Source organism: Meleagris gallopavo, chromosome 4, assembly GCF_000146605.3.
Source record: "Meleagris gallopavo isolate NT-WF06-2002-E0010 breed Aviagen turkey brand Nicholas breeding stock chromosome 4, Turkey_5.1, whole genome shotgun sequence".
NCBI classification, from domain to species: Eukaryota; Metazoa; Chordata; class Aves; order Galliformes; family Phasianidae; genus Meleagris; species Meleagris gallopavo.
This window is the reverse complement of record NC_015014.2, coordinates 12,546,520-12,560,161: the sequence shown is the minus strand read 5'-3', so window position 1 is coordinate 12,560,161 and position 13,642 is coordinate 12,546,520. Positions and strand designations below refer to the sequence as shown.

The window sequence follows — 13,642 nt, the reverse complement described above, 5'->3', positions numbered from 1 at the left end:
ATGTGATAATGAGCAATTATATTATAATTAGGAATTAGCAATACTTCACTTTTGTGTATATCCACATATTTACTTGGCATCCCCTGAAGGCTATTGTTTAAGGCATACGCTACCTCTGATCTGTTATGCTTGAAGTTTTTTCTCCTCCCTTGGGGGAAGGTTAGCAGTTATTAGTTATACAAAGTAAGAAAACAGAATGAAAGAACTTCACTAGCAGACTGGACCAGTGACTGATTTAGCTTTATTCTTTATTTCTAGGAATAATATTAATGTATTCTAATATTTTCAAGCATAGTCAGTTATGCAATTATCTACAGCTCTCGGATAGCTCTAAAATTATATTGTATATATAAAACTACCTAACATAAATATATATTATATATACAAATATATATGAAATATATATATTATATATATTTAAACAGAGAAGCACAGCTGTCAATTTTTCTTCAGTGTAACTCCAAGAAATAAATTTGGGCTTAACCCTGCTTGAGTATGTAACTTTTTTTTTTTTTTTTACTTATCAGCTCCTTTCTCAGACATACATACAATTCACTCAAAATACAGAGAGTTAAGATTTTGGACAGTTTTCTTTTGCTGTTATCTCCTTGTAAATTTTAATTTAGATTACATGTTGTCTTTACAGTTTGAACTAAGATTCTTCAGACACAGTGCTTTTGTACTGATAATGAATATTTAAAAATTAAGTTTTGAAATCACCAAATAAAGCAGGTCCTAAGAGGACGCTTTTCAAATGTAAAACACTTTCTTTTCCTCTATAATAATATTAGATATTGTTGTCCTTGAAATGTTTATGTTTTATAGGATAACATTTTTAATACAGTTAGTATCACAGTCAGAAAGTTTCATCTTAGTTTAAAACAAACTCTCATCTTGAACATAGCTGTTAAGGAATCAGACACAGATCCTGCAGAGCACGTCTGGGAGTGCGTATTGTCCACCAGAATATTCATAATGTGCACAAACACTTTATTACTCGGGACCCTCTAGTTGCACTTCATGAAGTTAAAAATGTTTCCTGGTGATCATGATTGGATTACGTATTTCTGATTTTTGGTTTCTTGTTTCATTAGTGTCATTCTGTTATTTCACACTAAGTATGAAGATACATTCATTTCTCAAAATATTATGTAGAAAATGTATACCCAACAAGCTACTTTATATATAACTACCCTTTTTGAAGTTAATCCTAGTTAGTTTGTATATACCTATAGGTTTAACTTCTATTCAGAAAGGAAAACAACTGCAGGCCTTACAAACTTGTAAAACACAGTCAGTTTCTTTTGAAATTCCTCTCAGTGGACAATAGAAGAAATTTTATCTAGAAGTGTATTGATAGTAATCTGAAGGAAGCATGTCTTGTTTTCTATCTGTTTGGCACTTGATTGTTGGCATAGAAAGGCTGAAATAAGTAATACAAAGTAACGTTGTATTTCAATTCTTATGTTCACAGTGGGTGTCATGTTCAACTTTCCTGACCAAGCGACAGTAAAGAAAGTGGTCAACTGTCTACCTCGGGTTGGTATTGGGGCTACCTTTGGATTACCTCAGACCAGGTATTTAACAATTTGAGTTAATTATATCTCTGAGGTCCAAATGTGTTTCTTTTTTTCATTAAACCAACCAATGGTTTAAAGCGTTAATAGCTATTGTTTTACAAAACATCCCTGTTGGTTCTGCATGCTTTTTGGAATGTGTTATTGTAAAAAAAATAATAATAATTAAAAAAAAATGGGATTTGAGATTGTTTTTGTGATTTCAGTCTGTTACACAGAAGGTATCATCTTTCAATATGACTTAATGTACTTAAGGAAAATAGGACTCCTTGTGGTTGCTAACCCACTGAAATGTAAGCTTGTTTTAAGATGAGTTGTAGTACTGATTAGCTTTTGAGAGTTATCAGTTTCATTAGCTTGACTGTAACATCCTTGAATTCTCTGTATTATTTAAATGCAGAACAAAATGATTGTTCCTAATCAGAAGGATATTCTAATCTTTTGTAGACCAACATAAGCTAATAGGTTTTCCCCTTACTTGTCTCCAATGGTTTACATCTGTTTTTTCAGACGCATTTCTTTGGCTAGTCCACGACAGATTTTCAAAGCTTCCCATATGACCCAGCGGTGGCAACATCGAGATATTTCCAACTTTGAATACCTGATGTTTCTAAACACAATAGCAGGTAACACAAATTACTATACAACTTATGAATGGAAGCATTTAGTTAGCGGTGTCAGTCTCAGCAGTCATGAGGCACTGCTGGTTTTTCCCTTTGAACAAATAACTTCTCCTATGTGAAATTTTCTTCAGAATAATAACTTCATGAATTCCTCCTAAATTTACTTTGAGCATTTTTCTATGGTGTTGACAGTGTTGAATGGTTTACTAATTCCCTTTCAGACTGGGCTCTTTCTAAAATGGCCTGTAGAGCAAATGCCTCTGCTTGTGCTAATGACTTCAAATACAAATAGTCAGTTTTGCTAGTTTCTGCAATCAGTCATTAAGTCAGAGATGCCAGGTTACTGGCAGATTTTTTTTTAAAGTAGAGAAAGTTTTGTTTGACATTGATCATGACACTGTTTTGTCAGTTTCTAGTTGAATGAATCTTTTCGGCTTTAATGTATTACTGAAATAATGAAGTGTGTTCTAGCTGTTTGTGTTCTTGGCATTTGCAGTATAAAGGAATTAAAAAATAAGATTATGGAAAAAGGGAAAATCTAGTTGCCCATAGTGGGAAAGTGAAAGACTGTTTTGATAGCTATTAATTTCAAACAAATAAATAATAAATATATCAATGTCAAGAATCCTTAATCCAGAATAAGAGAAAATGTATAACATAACCAACTGATAAGGGAAAGAAAGGATCTAGCTATACTATTTAAAAATTCTTCAAATCATAATGGAAAAATATGGAATGGTGTAAGAAAACAATGGAAATAAAAACTTAAAGTGACTTTCAAATTTCTTTTCTGATCACTTGATGGAATGGATTGTAAAATAATCTCCCTTGGGAAGAAGTAAAAGCCTTTCCCTCGAGCCTTTTAAGAACAGACAAAATCAAGACAACATATTCATGTGAATGAACTTCTGTGACAGTATCCAAAGACAGGATAAAAAAAGTTATGTTACAGGTTATCTGTAATATTTGTATGTATTGTTTAGGTGATATATTTGATTTTACTGGAGGAAGGTGATTATATCCGTCTTAGGGATTCACGAAGGTGTACATGTGAACCTGGTTCTGGAACATGGTGGTTTGTGTTTGTTTTTTTTTTTTGCAGACTTTTTATTCTGTTATACTTTGGCATATCCAAAGATCAAGGCCAATTTAACGAGGATTCCCTAAATGAAATGGTTGTTATTTGAGTGATTTCTCAACCAAAAATCCTCAGCTTCTTCACATACTGAATTTAATGCAGAATGAGAAGTGCTTCAACTTCTTGTGTAAAAAGAAGTCATTGGACTTCCTTTTTTTTTTGTTTTTTTATTTTAAAGATTGAAGACGATGACAAAGCAAGGAAAAGTGCATAGAAAGTGAATGTATTTAAGTGTCACTCTCCCTGCTTGCAAAACAGTTTACAAATAAAGTGAGATGAGCTGCAATGTTTTAAATACTAGCAATTTGAAAACTTTGTAATTATCTCTTTCAGTAAAGCAAAGTAGAGCACTGAAATGATAAAGGATCTAAAATAAATTACAGTTCATTTGAGGAGCTCATAAAATTATATAGTTTTATCTTCAGAGGTTGATGTTTTAGTTAAGTGGAAGTCCCTTAATTCAAGCTGTTGTATTTTTGTTGTTTGTCAGGTCGCACTTACAATGATTTAAATCAGTACCCTATTTTCCCTTGGGTTCTTACCAACTATGAATCAGATGAGTTGGACCTTACGCTTCCTAGCAACTTCAGAGATTTGTCAAAGGTATTTGTCATACATTTTATTTTTTTCTCTGTTAATCACCACAGGAATTTTCAGTCTTATTCACATCTTCTGTAGTGTTTGCTGCTTTGGTGGAAAACATAAAGAAAAAATTTTAATTAAAATTTATTCTTTTAAGAAACATTATCTGTACAAGGTGTTAATGTGATAAAAAGAAAACAAAAAATGAAGGCAGTTTTGAAAAGTTCTTATTTTTAGGTAATTATTGATGAAGCTAAACGCAGATCTGTTTGAAAATCTGAAAATTTGTTTTTTCACTTCAGATTTAGTACTTCAACTTTTAAAAGGTATTGTGCATTCATCATACACGTATTTATCTACAAGTGTATGTTTCTATCTATATATGCGTACATTATATATTCTGAGTATTCTGTACCTTTTGTGTATTTGTTACTATATATGATATATACAATGATCTATTAAAGATTATAGATAGAAATCAAAAGCACGTAAATAATATTTTAAGTCCAAAGTAGAAAGGTGATGAGGTACTGTCATTGTAATATTTTCTAATGATATTATTCTGTTTGTCTAAGTCATTAACTCAGTGCTTTCTCAGAATGTCTGACTGATACGTAACTATAATCAGCGGTAAACCTACACACAGTTTGCCCTGTAACAATTTTTCATATGTAAATAATATTTTAAAATAATTTAATAAGAAATTAATAGAATTTAAAGAATGCTTTCTTAATAGTTTCCAGGCAAAATAAATAAATAAAAATTGAAGAGAGTTTACAACTAAAAATACCTGTCGTTAATATAGATTTAATTTTAGGAATTTAAATAGTTCACAATATAGGAACATAACTCAGCAAATGTAAGAGGTAAGGTGATACTGAGAAGAAATGCAAAGATGATAAATTGCGAAATGCAGACATAATGGTTAGGAAAAAAAACGCTTGAATTTCTCTGTCAGAAAAATAATTAAAACCAATAATGGTTTTTCCAAGAAGTTAAATACTAAGTTTGAAGACCTTGTTTGTTGCTCAGTCTGTGGTGTAGCAGAAAGAGCTTTACCAGTGGAATTCTTCTAGCACTATTTTCAAAGCTGCTCTACAGACAAGGAAAGAGTCACATATATTGTTTGGTTTTAAACTTACGGGAAAGTCCAGGAATTTTATTTTATTTCATACTACCTACCTGTTCATTTTCTAATGTTTTTTTTTTTTCATATCACCTATATAGAGGAATTGGTGATGGGCTGAATTACATTTTAGAAAAAAACTGAAAGCTTATGAGTAACATCTGCTTTGTGTACCTTGAATTAGTGCATAAAATAAGTGTACATAAAGTAAATTTTAATAACGACTTCATTGATTATATTATTTTTGCAACCTGTTTCCATTTTTTGTCAAATTGTACTGAAAATATGATGCAATTAATAAAATCAATACATAAAAGGACTGCCCAGCTATTATACTTCTGAGGATCTCCTTTTAATTGTATTTTAACATGTAAACTTATCAGCTTACATGGCATTGTAGTCCTTACCTTTCTCTCAAAACCGTGAAATGGAATCACAGAATGGCTTAGGTTGGAGGGGACCTTAAAGCCTGCCCAGTTCCAACCTCACATCATAGGCAAGGTTGCCACCCACTAGATCAAGCTATTGAGGGCCCCATCCAACCTGGCCTTGAACGCCTCCAGAGATGGTACATCTGCAGCTTCTCCGGGCAGCCTGTTTTTGTGCATCATCCCCTCCAATTAAAGAATTTCTTCCTAACATCTAAACTAACTCTCCTCGCTTTTTATTTAAAGCCCCTTGTTCTGATAGTATCAGATGGTGTAAAATGTTGCTCTCCTTCCTGTTGATAAGCTTCTCTCAAGTACTATAAGGTCCTACCAGAACCTTCTCTTCTTTGAACCTAAACAAGCCCAGCTCCCTCAGTGTTTTTTTCATGAAAGATGTGCTCTTCATAAGACAGGTGCATAAGTAGAACTAAATGCAAAGTAGAACAGTTTTTCTCACTTTAGGTTAGATACCAGACTTGACTCTGTTAAGAAGTTGGATAGTAAACTTAAGCTATCTTTAGCTGATTTTTTTTATTAACATAATTTTAATGTTTATAAGATTATTGAGAATGAGTCCTGAGAGTGCAACTTTATCTCAGAACATTTAATTGCTTTTCTAAAAGAATGCAAGTCATGCCTGTATATGTAATGGAAATCTTTGTCATACCTATCTCAAATTGCAGAACTTTAGGTTTTGGTTTAGTGTTCAGGCATTTCTAACAACGTAAACTTCATAGCTTAAATTTAAAACTTTGTGTTGGATAATGGATTCATAACAACTATCTAAAAATATTAACTATCAGCACTTCGCTAATTTTCAACTACGAAACTGTTTGACTTGTAACATATATTGTGATATTTTCATTCTTACATAATTGCCTTTAGAGTAATGCTTCAAAATAAGTGATAGTTATGTATTATAGTTGGTCTATGCTTTTGTACTGTTAAAGGTTTTAAAAATATTTAAATATATTTCAATTAACACTTTTCATGATTTTAACAGTCCTACTGTGGGACTTGCATAATTATTCTGATCTTGCAGTAAAAATGTAAGGTGTATATTTTTACTTCTTTTGGATGGTAAGAAAATTAGAAATGAAAATTTCTTTAAAAGTTGCAAGTAAACGTTATGTATTGTAAAGTGACAAATATGAATAACAGTTTTGTTAATATATCAGCCTCAGTTAGTAAAGATTTAAAGAACTGTAGTGCGTAGGTTAAACCAACACTTTATTTAAGCAATTTCTTTTGGAACTGTTTTGAACATCAGTCACACAATGATAAACCAAAGCAACTGAAATGGATTGTGGTTAATATTACTGTCAGTCTGACAAACGCTCCTGACAAATGCCAGGAGTGCACTGCTAGTCTGTTACCCTGCTTTGACTTCAGTGTTTATTTCTTAAGAGGTTACTATGGTTTGGAAAGAGTATTACATATTATATGTATAGCTGCATATATTTTATGTATACAGCAGACACAGTTTCCCACCAGAATGTGTCACATTCAGAAGCACACATTTTTTTCTTTGTTCATTGGAAGCAATAAATTTTAATGAGTTTCTGGACTTGAGTAAGGGGAAAAAAATGAAGTGAAAATACTTGGAATACATTGAGTTATCAAAGCATGATTTTACATTCTCAAGTTTGTTATAAGATCTTGTATGTAAGTAGCTGTTGATAATTTGTCTTTTAAAATTTTTGCGAGATCATAAACTGACACTAGCAGAAGAAAATTATACCATTCTTAAATCTTATTTTCTCTTCACCATAGCTACATGTGTATACATTAGTATTTTATTCTCATTTTCATCATTTTCTTGTAGTACTTGATAAGTCATCATCAATTTTGTATTAGCTGTTATGTAAGTAATTACTTCTGTTCCAACCTAGTGTGTGGGGAAAAAAAACCACAACAAAAACAAACAAACGAAAACCCCAAATCTCTCACCTACAGCAAAAGTAGCATTTTTAATTGGTATGTGAGACCCAATGATATCAAATACATGTTTTTATTGCTATGACAAATCAGACTAGGTTTTTTATTCTAATGTGTACTTCACTGTTCAGTGTTCTTCAGCATATCAGTCACAATTGAGTTACAGGCTGTGCATTTCAAGAGCATAAATTCAGTATGTATAACTTGTGCTTGAATATCTTTCCATGTGAGGAGGGAGGGAGGGGAAAGAGCATCTTATTTCTTGTTACTTTTGGCTCAGAGATAGAAAGCAGTAGCTGTTTTTATCTGCACCTATTGTACATCTGCAGATATAGCAAGTTTGGCTACCAGGACGTTAAAACTTAGAGACATTCTATGATTAATGTTTTTTGCGTAGGAAATGTAAAATAACATTTTATTCATCTCATGTTCCAACACAGGAATCAATGTAGTGTGCTAAGTAAAGCTAATTAACTCACAAGAATTACTCAGTGTCCTTCTAAGCACAGAATGTTTTTCAGAATTGGACAGTGAAAGAAGGTGAGAAGAACAAGGTGAGATGAAGCCGTAATTGATTCAGCAGTGATGGTTTACTTCGTTAGTCATTTGCAACTGCAGTTTGGACACTGAAAACTTCGACATTTATCATTGCTGAATCAACAAGTTCCTTGTTACTGCCTTGCAGTAAATTCATCATCAGTACCTTTAACAAAAGATAGCGCTTAATTAAAAACGTTCCAAACCAAGACAGGATAAACTCTGAAAGAAGGTGTGGATATTTTTCCTCTTCTGTAGCTGTATATTAGAGTTCTTGTGCAAAGACCTGCTTGTGCAAAGAGGTTTTCAGAGCTTGACATCTGACATAATCATGTTAAAATAAGCTTTGAAGGGAAAGAAAGCGTTCAAACAGGAAGCAGTAATCTAATCAGTATTTTGATTTTTAGGGATGTGTGTGTTGGTACCCTTTAAGAAACCATTATAAAGCAAAATCTAGATGAGAGAGCAAAGTCTTTCTTCCCAGTCTGTCATCTTTCATAAAGAGAGAGGACTAAGGAGGAAATAGCAGGTTGTGGTGAGGTCTGTACTTGTTTTCTGGGAAATCTGGATTGAAGTACCACTTCAAAGAAAGCTGTGCAAGCGTATGAAGTTCTCTTGTTCGCATTCTGGGACAGTGCTATAATCTTTGGATTGTAACAGGCTTTCTTTGTTTGGACCCAAGTATTTATCACAGACTAGGAAATCGTACCAGTTAAAATGCTCTACAGTCTGATATATTCCTCTGAAAAGTTTGTTTTTAGTAATGTAAGGTTTTTTTCTACTTAATGGGTGTAAAAAATGATTTTGTACGCTTCTGCAGTGCCAGTAACCCTCAGACAGTTGCCTTCAAGGGCAACTGTGGGTAATAGAGGTGATCAGTTATCTTCTCTGACGGTTGATCTGTTTTATTTGGACACATTTGCCGAAATGAGGAAACAAAACTACAAACGGTCACACGGCTGTATAAGCGATGTGATGCAGTGCCCTATTCCCTGGCTCCCGAGATTGTTTTTGCAGCACCTTGGTCAGACACCCCGCGGAACAAGTCTATCCGTCCGATGGGGCACTTCAGCACCACGGAGAGGGGCCGCGCCAGCCAAACGCGAATTTTCAAGGGTAGACTTCTTGTGCTGATATCTTGAAGTCTCATGCAGCATTTAATTTTGGACTTTTTCTGAATTTTCATGCATGTGGTTTTCGTGCATTTTTTTTTTGTTGCTTATTTCTCCTACAGAGACCTGCTGAGACTGAATCCTCATCTAAGTACATCTTTGTGATGATTTATCTCCACATTCCTTCTTAAATCCATAGTTTAGGTAGAATTTGTTAAATGTTTTAGGAGTTTCCAGTGCTTTGTAACACTTCATCCTATGAGTTTCTTTTTTCTTATTTCTTGTCAATTAGCTGATTATATTTATCAATTTGTGCCTTCAATGTATTGTAGATAAAAAAAGCATGTGGAAGTGGATGATACCATTCATCACTACCTTTCTGGTTTTTTTCTTCCTTATTTGCATTTCAGGTTTATTTTAAGCTTAATCAAAAAATGAAGAAAATTTTTTGGATGTTTGAAAAATAGTTGATGTTTTAAAATCTTGCTTTTTGCAGGTAGCTGTTGTCTTTCATAAGAAAAAAATTGTAAGATGATAATTTGGCAATACTGGAAGACTTCTCTCCCTCAAGGAACAGTAGTGTTTGTAATATAAAGATAAAAAGAGTAACTGGTAATTAACAATGAGCTTTCAAAATGCTGTTATTCATTTGTATCTGATGTTATTCTCCATCCTACACTTGTTCAAATGACTCGAATGTGTAGAGATTTCTAGTTGGAAATGAACTGTGCATGGTTCATAACCCTTAAAATGGTCACAGAAAACTGTGGGGCTCGTGTCTGGCTTTAAAATATATTAGCAATTAAAATAAAGAAATTTTACACACGTTTTGGGCAATCACGGAAATATGAAGAAAATAAGGCAACAATTGTTTGCTGTATCTTTATTTTTTTTTAATTCTGGAATAAAGAAACTGAAATAGTTACCAGATTCAAAATAGGTGGAAGCTTTTCACACATTATGCAGCCAAGTTTTGGAATTTGTGCCTTCAATGTATTGTAAATTAAAAAAAAAAAAAGTAGAATTTTTATTGAAAAAACACGAAAGAAAAGTGCATTCAGAGCACTAAAAGAGCAATAAATATACAAGGGCTACTCTGAAAAGCAATGCTTCCTATTTTATTCTGTTTGCCCGTGATGTCAGGGGTGGATGTTGGTGTGGGATGGCATTAAAGGTTGAACCTTCCTACCAATACTCTGTTACATTCATCAGCACTTGCTGAATGTTGATGGAGACCAAAGAATGGATATGAGCACAGTGAGACAGTGGGTAGTGCATTTCAGCAGTGGTAACAGCAGTAGTGAGTTACTTCTGCTGATGCAGATTTTTTTGAGCATATAGAAATACAGGCTTTTGTTGATTGCTGTTGAAAATGCATAGCGAATAGTTGTGATGATGTTGGTGGAAAAAAAAAGTGTTTTATAGCTGAGAATTTTTCTTTGTCAAATGGTGTTATTGTGCTTTTTGTTGTAATAAATAGGAAATAGTTATGGGACAGTACTTCCCAAGTGACCAACATCATATTGTTAAAGAAATCTGGATCACTAGGGTGAGAGAGGGCATGTGGGAGTGTATCACTCTATGGTTCTCCTGTTTTACAGTTTTTCATAATTTGTTTCCTTCCCATTAGAGAGAAAATGTTCAGCATCACAAGTTTCTTGGTCTTTCCCATCGTAATCATGCACATGGTTTTTTTTTTTTTATGTGCCAGACCAGTAACAAATTACTGCTATTTTCTGAAGTCATTGTTACATATGATCACTTCTGGAAGTGAGGTTTTTTTTTTCCATCTTTGTATATGGTTTCTGGGTTTGCTAAGCTGTCATAAACAATTTGTCAGTTTGCTGGGGAAACATCTTGTCTATACAACTGTTGCTATGCTTTAGCTGTACTAATTTTACGAGTTTATATACTCAGCTTAATACTTCAAGGTCAATGCTTTCATTGATGTGACGTTGTTTTATGACTTTAAATTACTGTGTATTTTATGTCTAGTCTAAATAGTTTTTTTGTCTGATTACAGTAGTGCTAGACTTTACTTTAAAGGCAACTTCTGGTTTATAAAAACATTCAAATAGCGAAACTAAAAATATGTGTAGAAAAGAATAAACAAAGAAAAATTGCTAGTGGGAAGTAGTGAGAAATTGGAGATGATTCTATTGCCCTTAATTTCATCTAACCTCTTCTAATATTATGATGGGTTTTATTACATTGCTTTTTTGGGGGCTTAACTAGCACCAAATTTGCTTTTACAAAAAAGTTGTGAAAAAGAGTAGCAAACAGACCTTCTTCCTAAGATACTTTGGAGGAGGGAGAAAGGCATCCTGTGCTTTTCTGAGAATGTAAGTCTCTGTCTTATATTAACTCTCCTTCTCACTCTTTTCACTGCCTCCATTGCCATATTATTTCCTCTTCTTTTTCTCCAGCCCTCTGTCTGTCTTCTATTTCTTTCTCTCTTTTTTTTTTTTCCCTCTCCATTTTTTTGTAAACATAATGCTGTTGTAAATTCTGAGAATTTTGCCATGGCTCTTTCTGGTACTACATAGCTCCAAATTGCAGTCTGCGAAACAGTTAAGGAGTTAAGGACACTGACACAGTTGCTAAATCTACTTAATTTTAGCATATAAGAGGAGAGAACATGTGCTGCTCAGCCAAAAAGAATGGCAGACTCCATTCTTCTATACCACTCTGTTACTCTAAGTCACCAGCTTTGGTTGTTATCAATCAGACTATTATGACTATTACAAAACCACAGAGTCAAAGCATCCCTACTACAGATGAGTAAATAATTCATTATACTGTTTCTGAGTACATAATGTATTCTTGGTTTACCAATAGCCAAAGAGAGCAGTTTATATATAAAGCCAGACAAAAGCAAACAGGAAGAGGAAATGTAAAATGTTTCACAGCACATGGAGGATTCCTGATTTGAGTGCTAAACTCTATCCAATTTCTCCTTTTACTTAAGTAACCAATATTTGCAGCTAGCATCTCATTTTTATAGCCTTCTAGTGTTCTGTTTGTAGGGCTTGATGCTTGCACATGATGGACGTTTATTTTGTTTATGCTTAATCTGTATAAAATATGAATTTGTGTCAGCTTTTTAGCTTCTAGTTCTGTGATTTTAGTACAAGTGTTAAGGAATGTTTTTATTTCTGATTGTTTTGTATAGATCTGGTGTTGAGTGTGGTGGCTGTTGATTTCTGAGACAGTGCCTTCTGTTGACAGAGGAGTATCACCTTTGAAGGGAAGACAGTGTTTTCAGAATCAGCAGCCGTGATTCAAGTGCATGTGGCTTTTCCCTAGATACTGTTTCTGGAAATCCATAAAGGGATTTTCTTATTTTCATGATTTTTAATAAGTAGATGATGATGCAGAGATTTCTTGCACTTGATATCGTGGACTGTATATGCAAACAGTTGCTTTTGGCTACCTGGGTTCTTTTGTGCGTAATGCAACTGCAATGCCATACCCTCTTCAATTCTGGCAAACAGTTTGATTTCTCCTCCTGATTCACAGGGACGTACAACATCCTTTCTCCCTGACCTTTTGGAAGACTACAAAGCATAATAACTCACTTCAGTTTACCTTCCATGTGGTATAACAGTGTAATCCGATCTCAACTACGCAGTGCATGAAACATTAAGTTTTCCTGAACGATTAATTAAACCTTACATAAAAGCATGTGTGTTCTTAATTAGTTTGCAGGTTTGCAATTCAGTTGTGCATTGTTTCTAGACAGTGTTTAGTTTTGGAATCTGTTAAGTAATTTATGGCATTTCATACTACTGTTAGCAGTAACTGTGAAGACAAAAAAAAGGAACCGCGGGATTTTTTCCTTTAAATTCAAGTTCTTTGAAGAATTTAGGTGGCCTAAGATGTATCTTGTGAATTTAGTCATTGCTAAACATAGTTTTTGTTCATTTTTTTGTGCTTAAGATTTACTTATAATCCATTTATTAACTTTGGACTTTGGGAATCTTCTGTACTTTGCGCTGTTGTTAGTATTTGTATAGACAGAAGCTGTAGTTGTTAGACACTTTTAGGTCAGGTTTTGCTACTGTCTATTCTTGTCTCTGAGGTATGTTGTGAGCTCTTTAAAAATCCTAAAATTAACTGTGGTAATTTCAAGTGCATATAAATATGCCCACAAATACTCCTCCAAATACTTGAATGCAACTAATTTCTGCTTTTTTCCAACACCTTTTTTGATTTTTTGGTTTCCATAAAATAGAGAACTGAGTCCAGAAAAAAAAAAAATTCTGATAACATAATGTGATCAGGTATGTTTTTTGAGAAAGTAATTTCAGAGAAAGCTTGTAAAGAGAATCAACTGGTTTTTTAAGCAGTATGTTTATTTTAAAAAATAAAAAAAAGCTCAGTGGTTTTTGGACACATACCTTTAATTAAATTTATTTTAGAAACTAAGAGATAAGAGGATTATGGTATTTTATTCCATATGCAGTGCATCATGAAATGCCCACAGACTCTATACATGATCAAAATGCTGATCACAGTCTGCTAATTCTACTTGTCACTTAGATAAAATAGTTGCTGGGAAATAGTTGTTTGCATCCTAAG

General features: G+C 33.4%; 1 protein-coding gene across 1 annotated transcript in view; it reads left to right on the top strand.

The window, feature by feature from the left end:
- The window catches only part of LRBA (LPS responsive beige-like anchor protein), a 368,564-nt gene that overhangs the window by 246,050 nt on the left and 108,872 nt on the right, over positions 1–13,642 (top strand). The window contains 3 exon segments of the mRNA XM_010709547.3: positions 1,475–1,577; positions 2,088–2,203; positions 3,829–3,941. Coding sequence (XP_010707849.2) covers positions 1,475–1,577; positions 2,088–2,203; positions 3,829–3,941 — 332 coding nt within the window.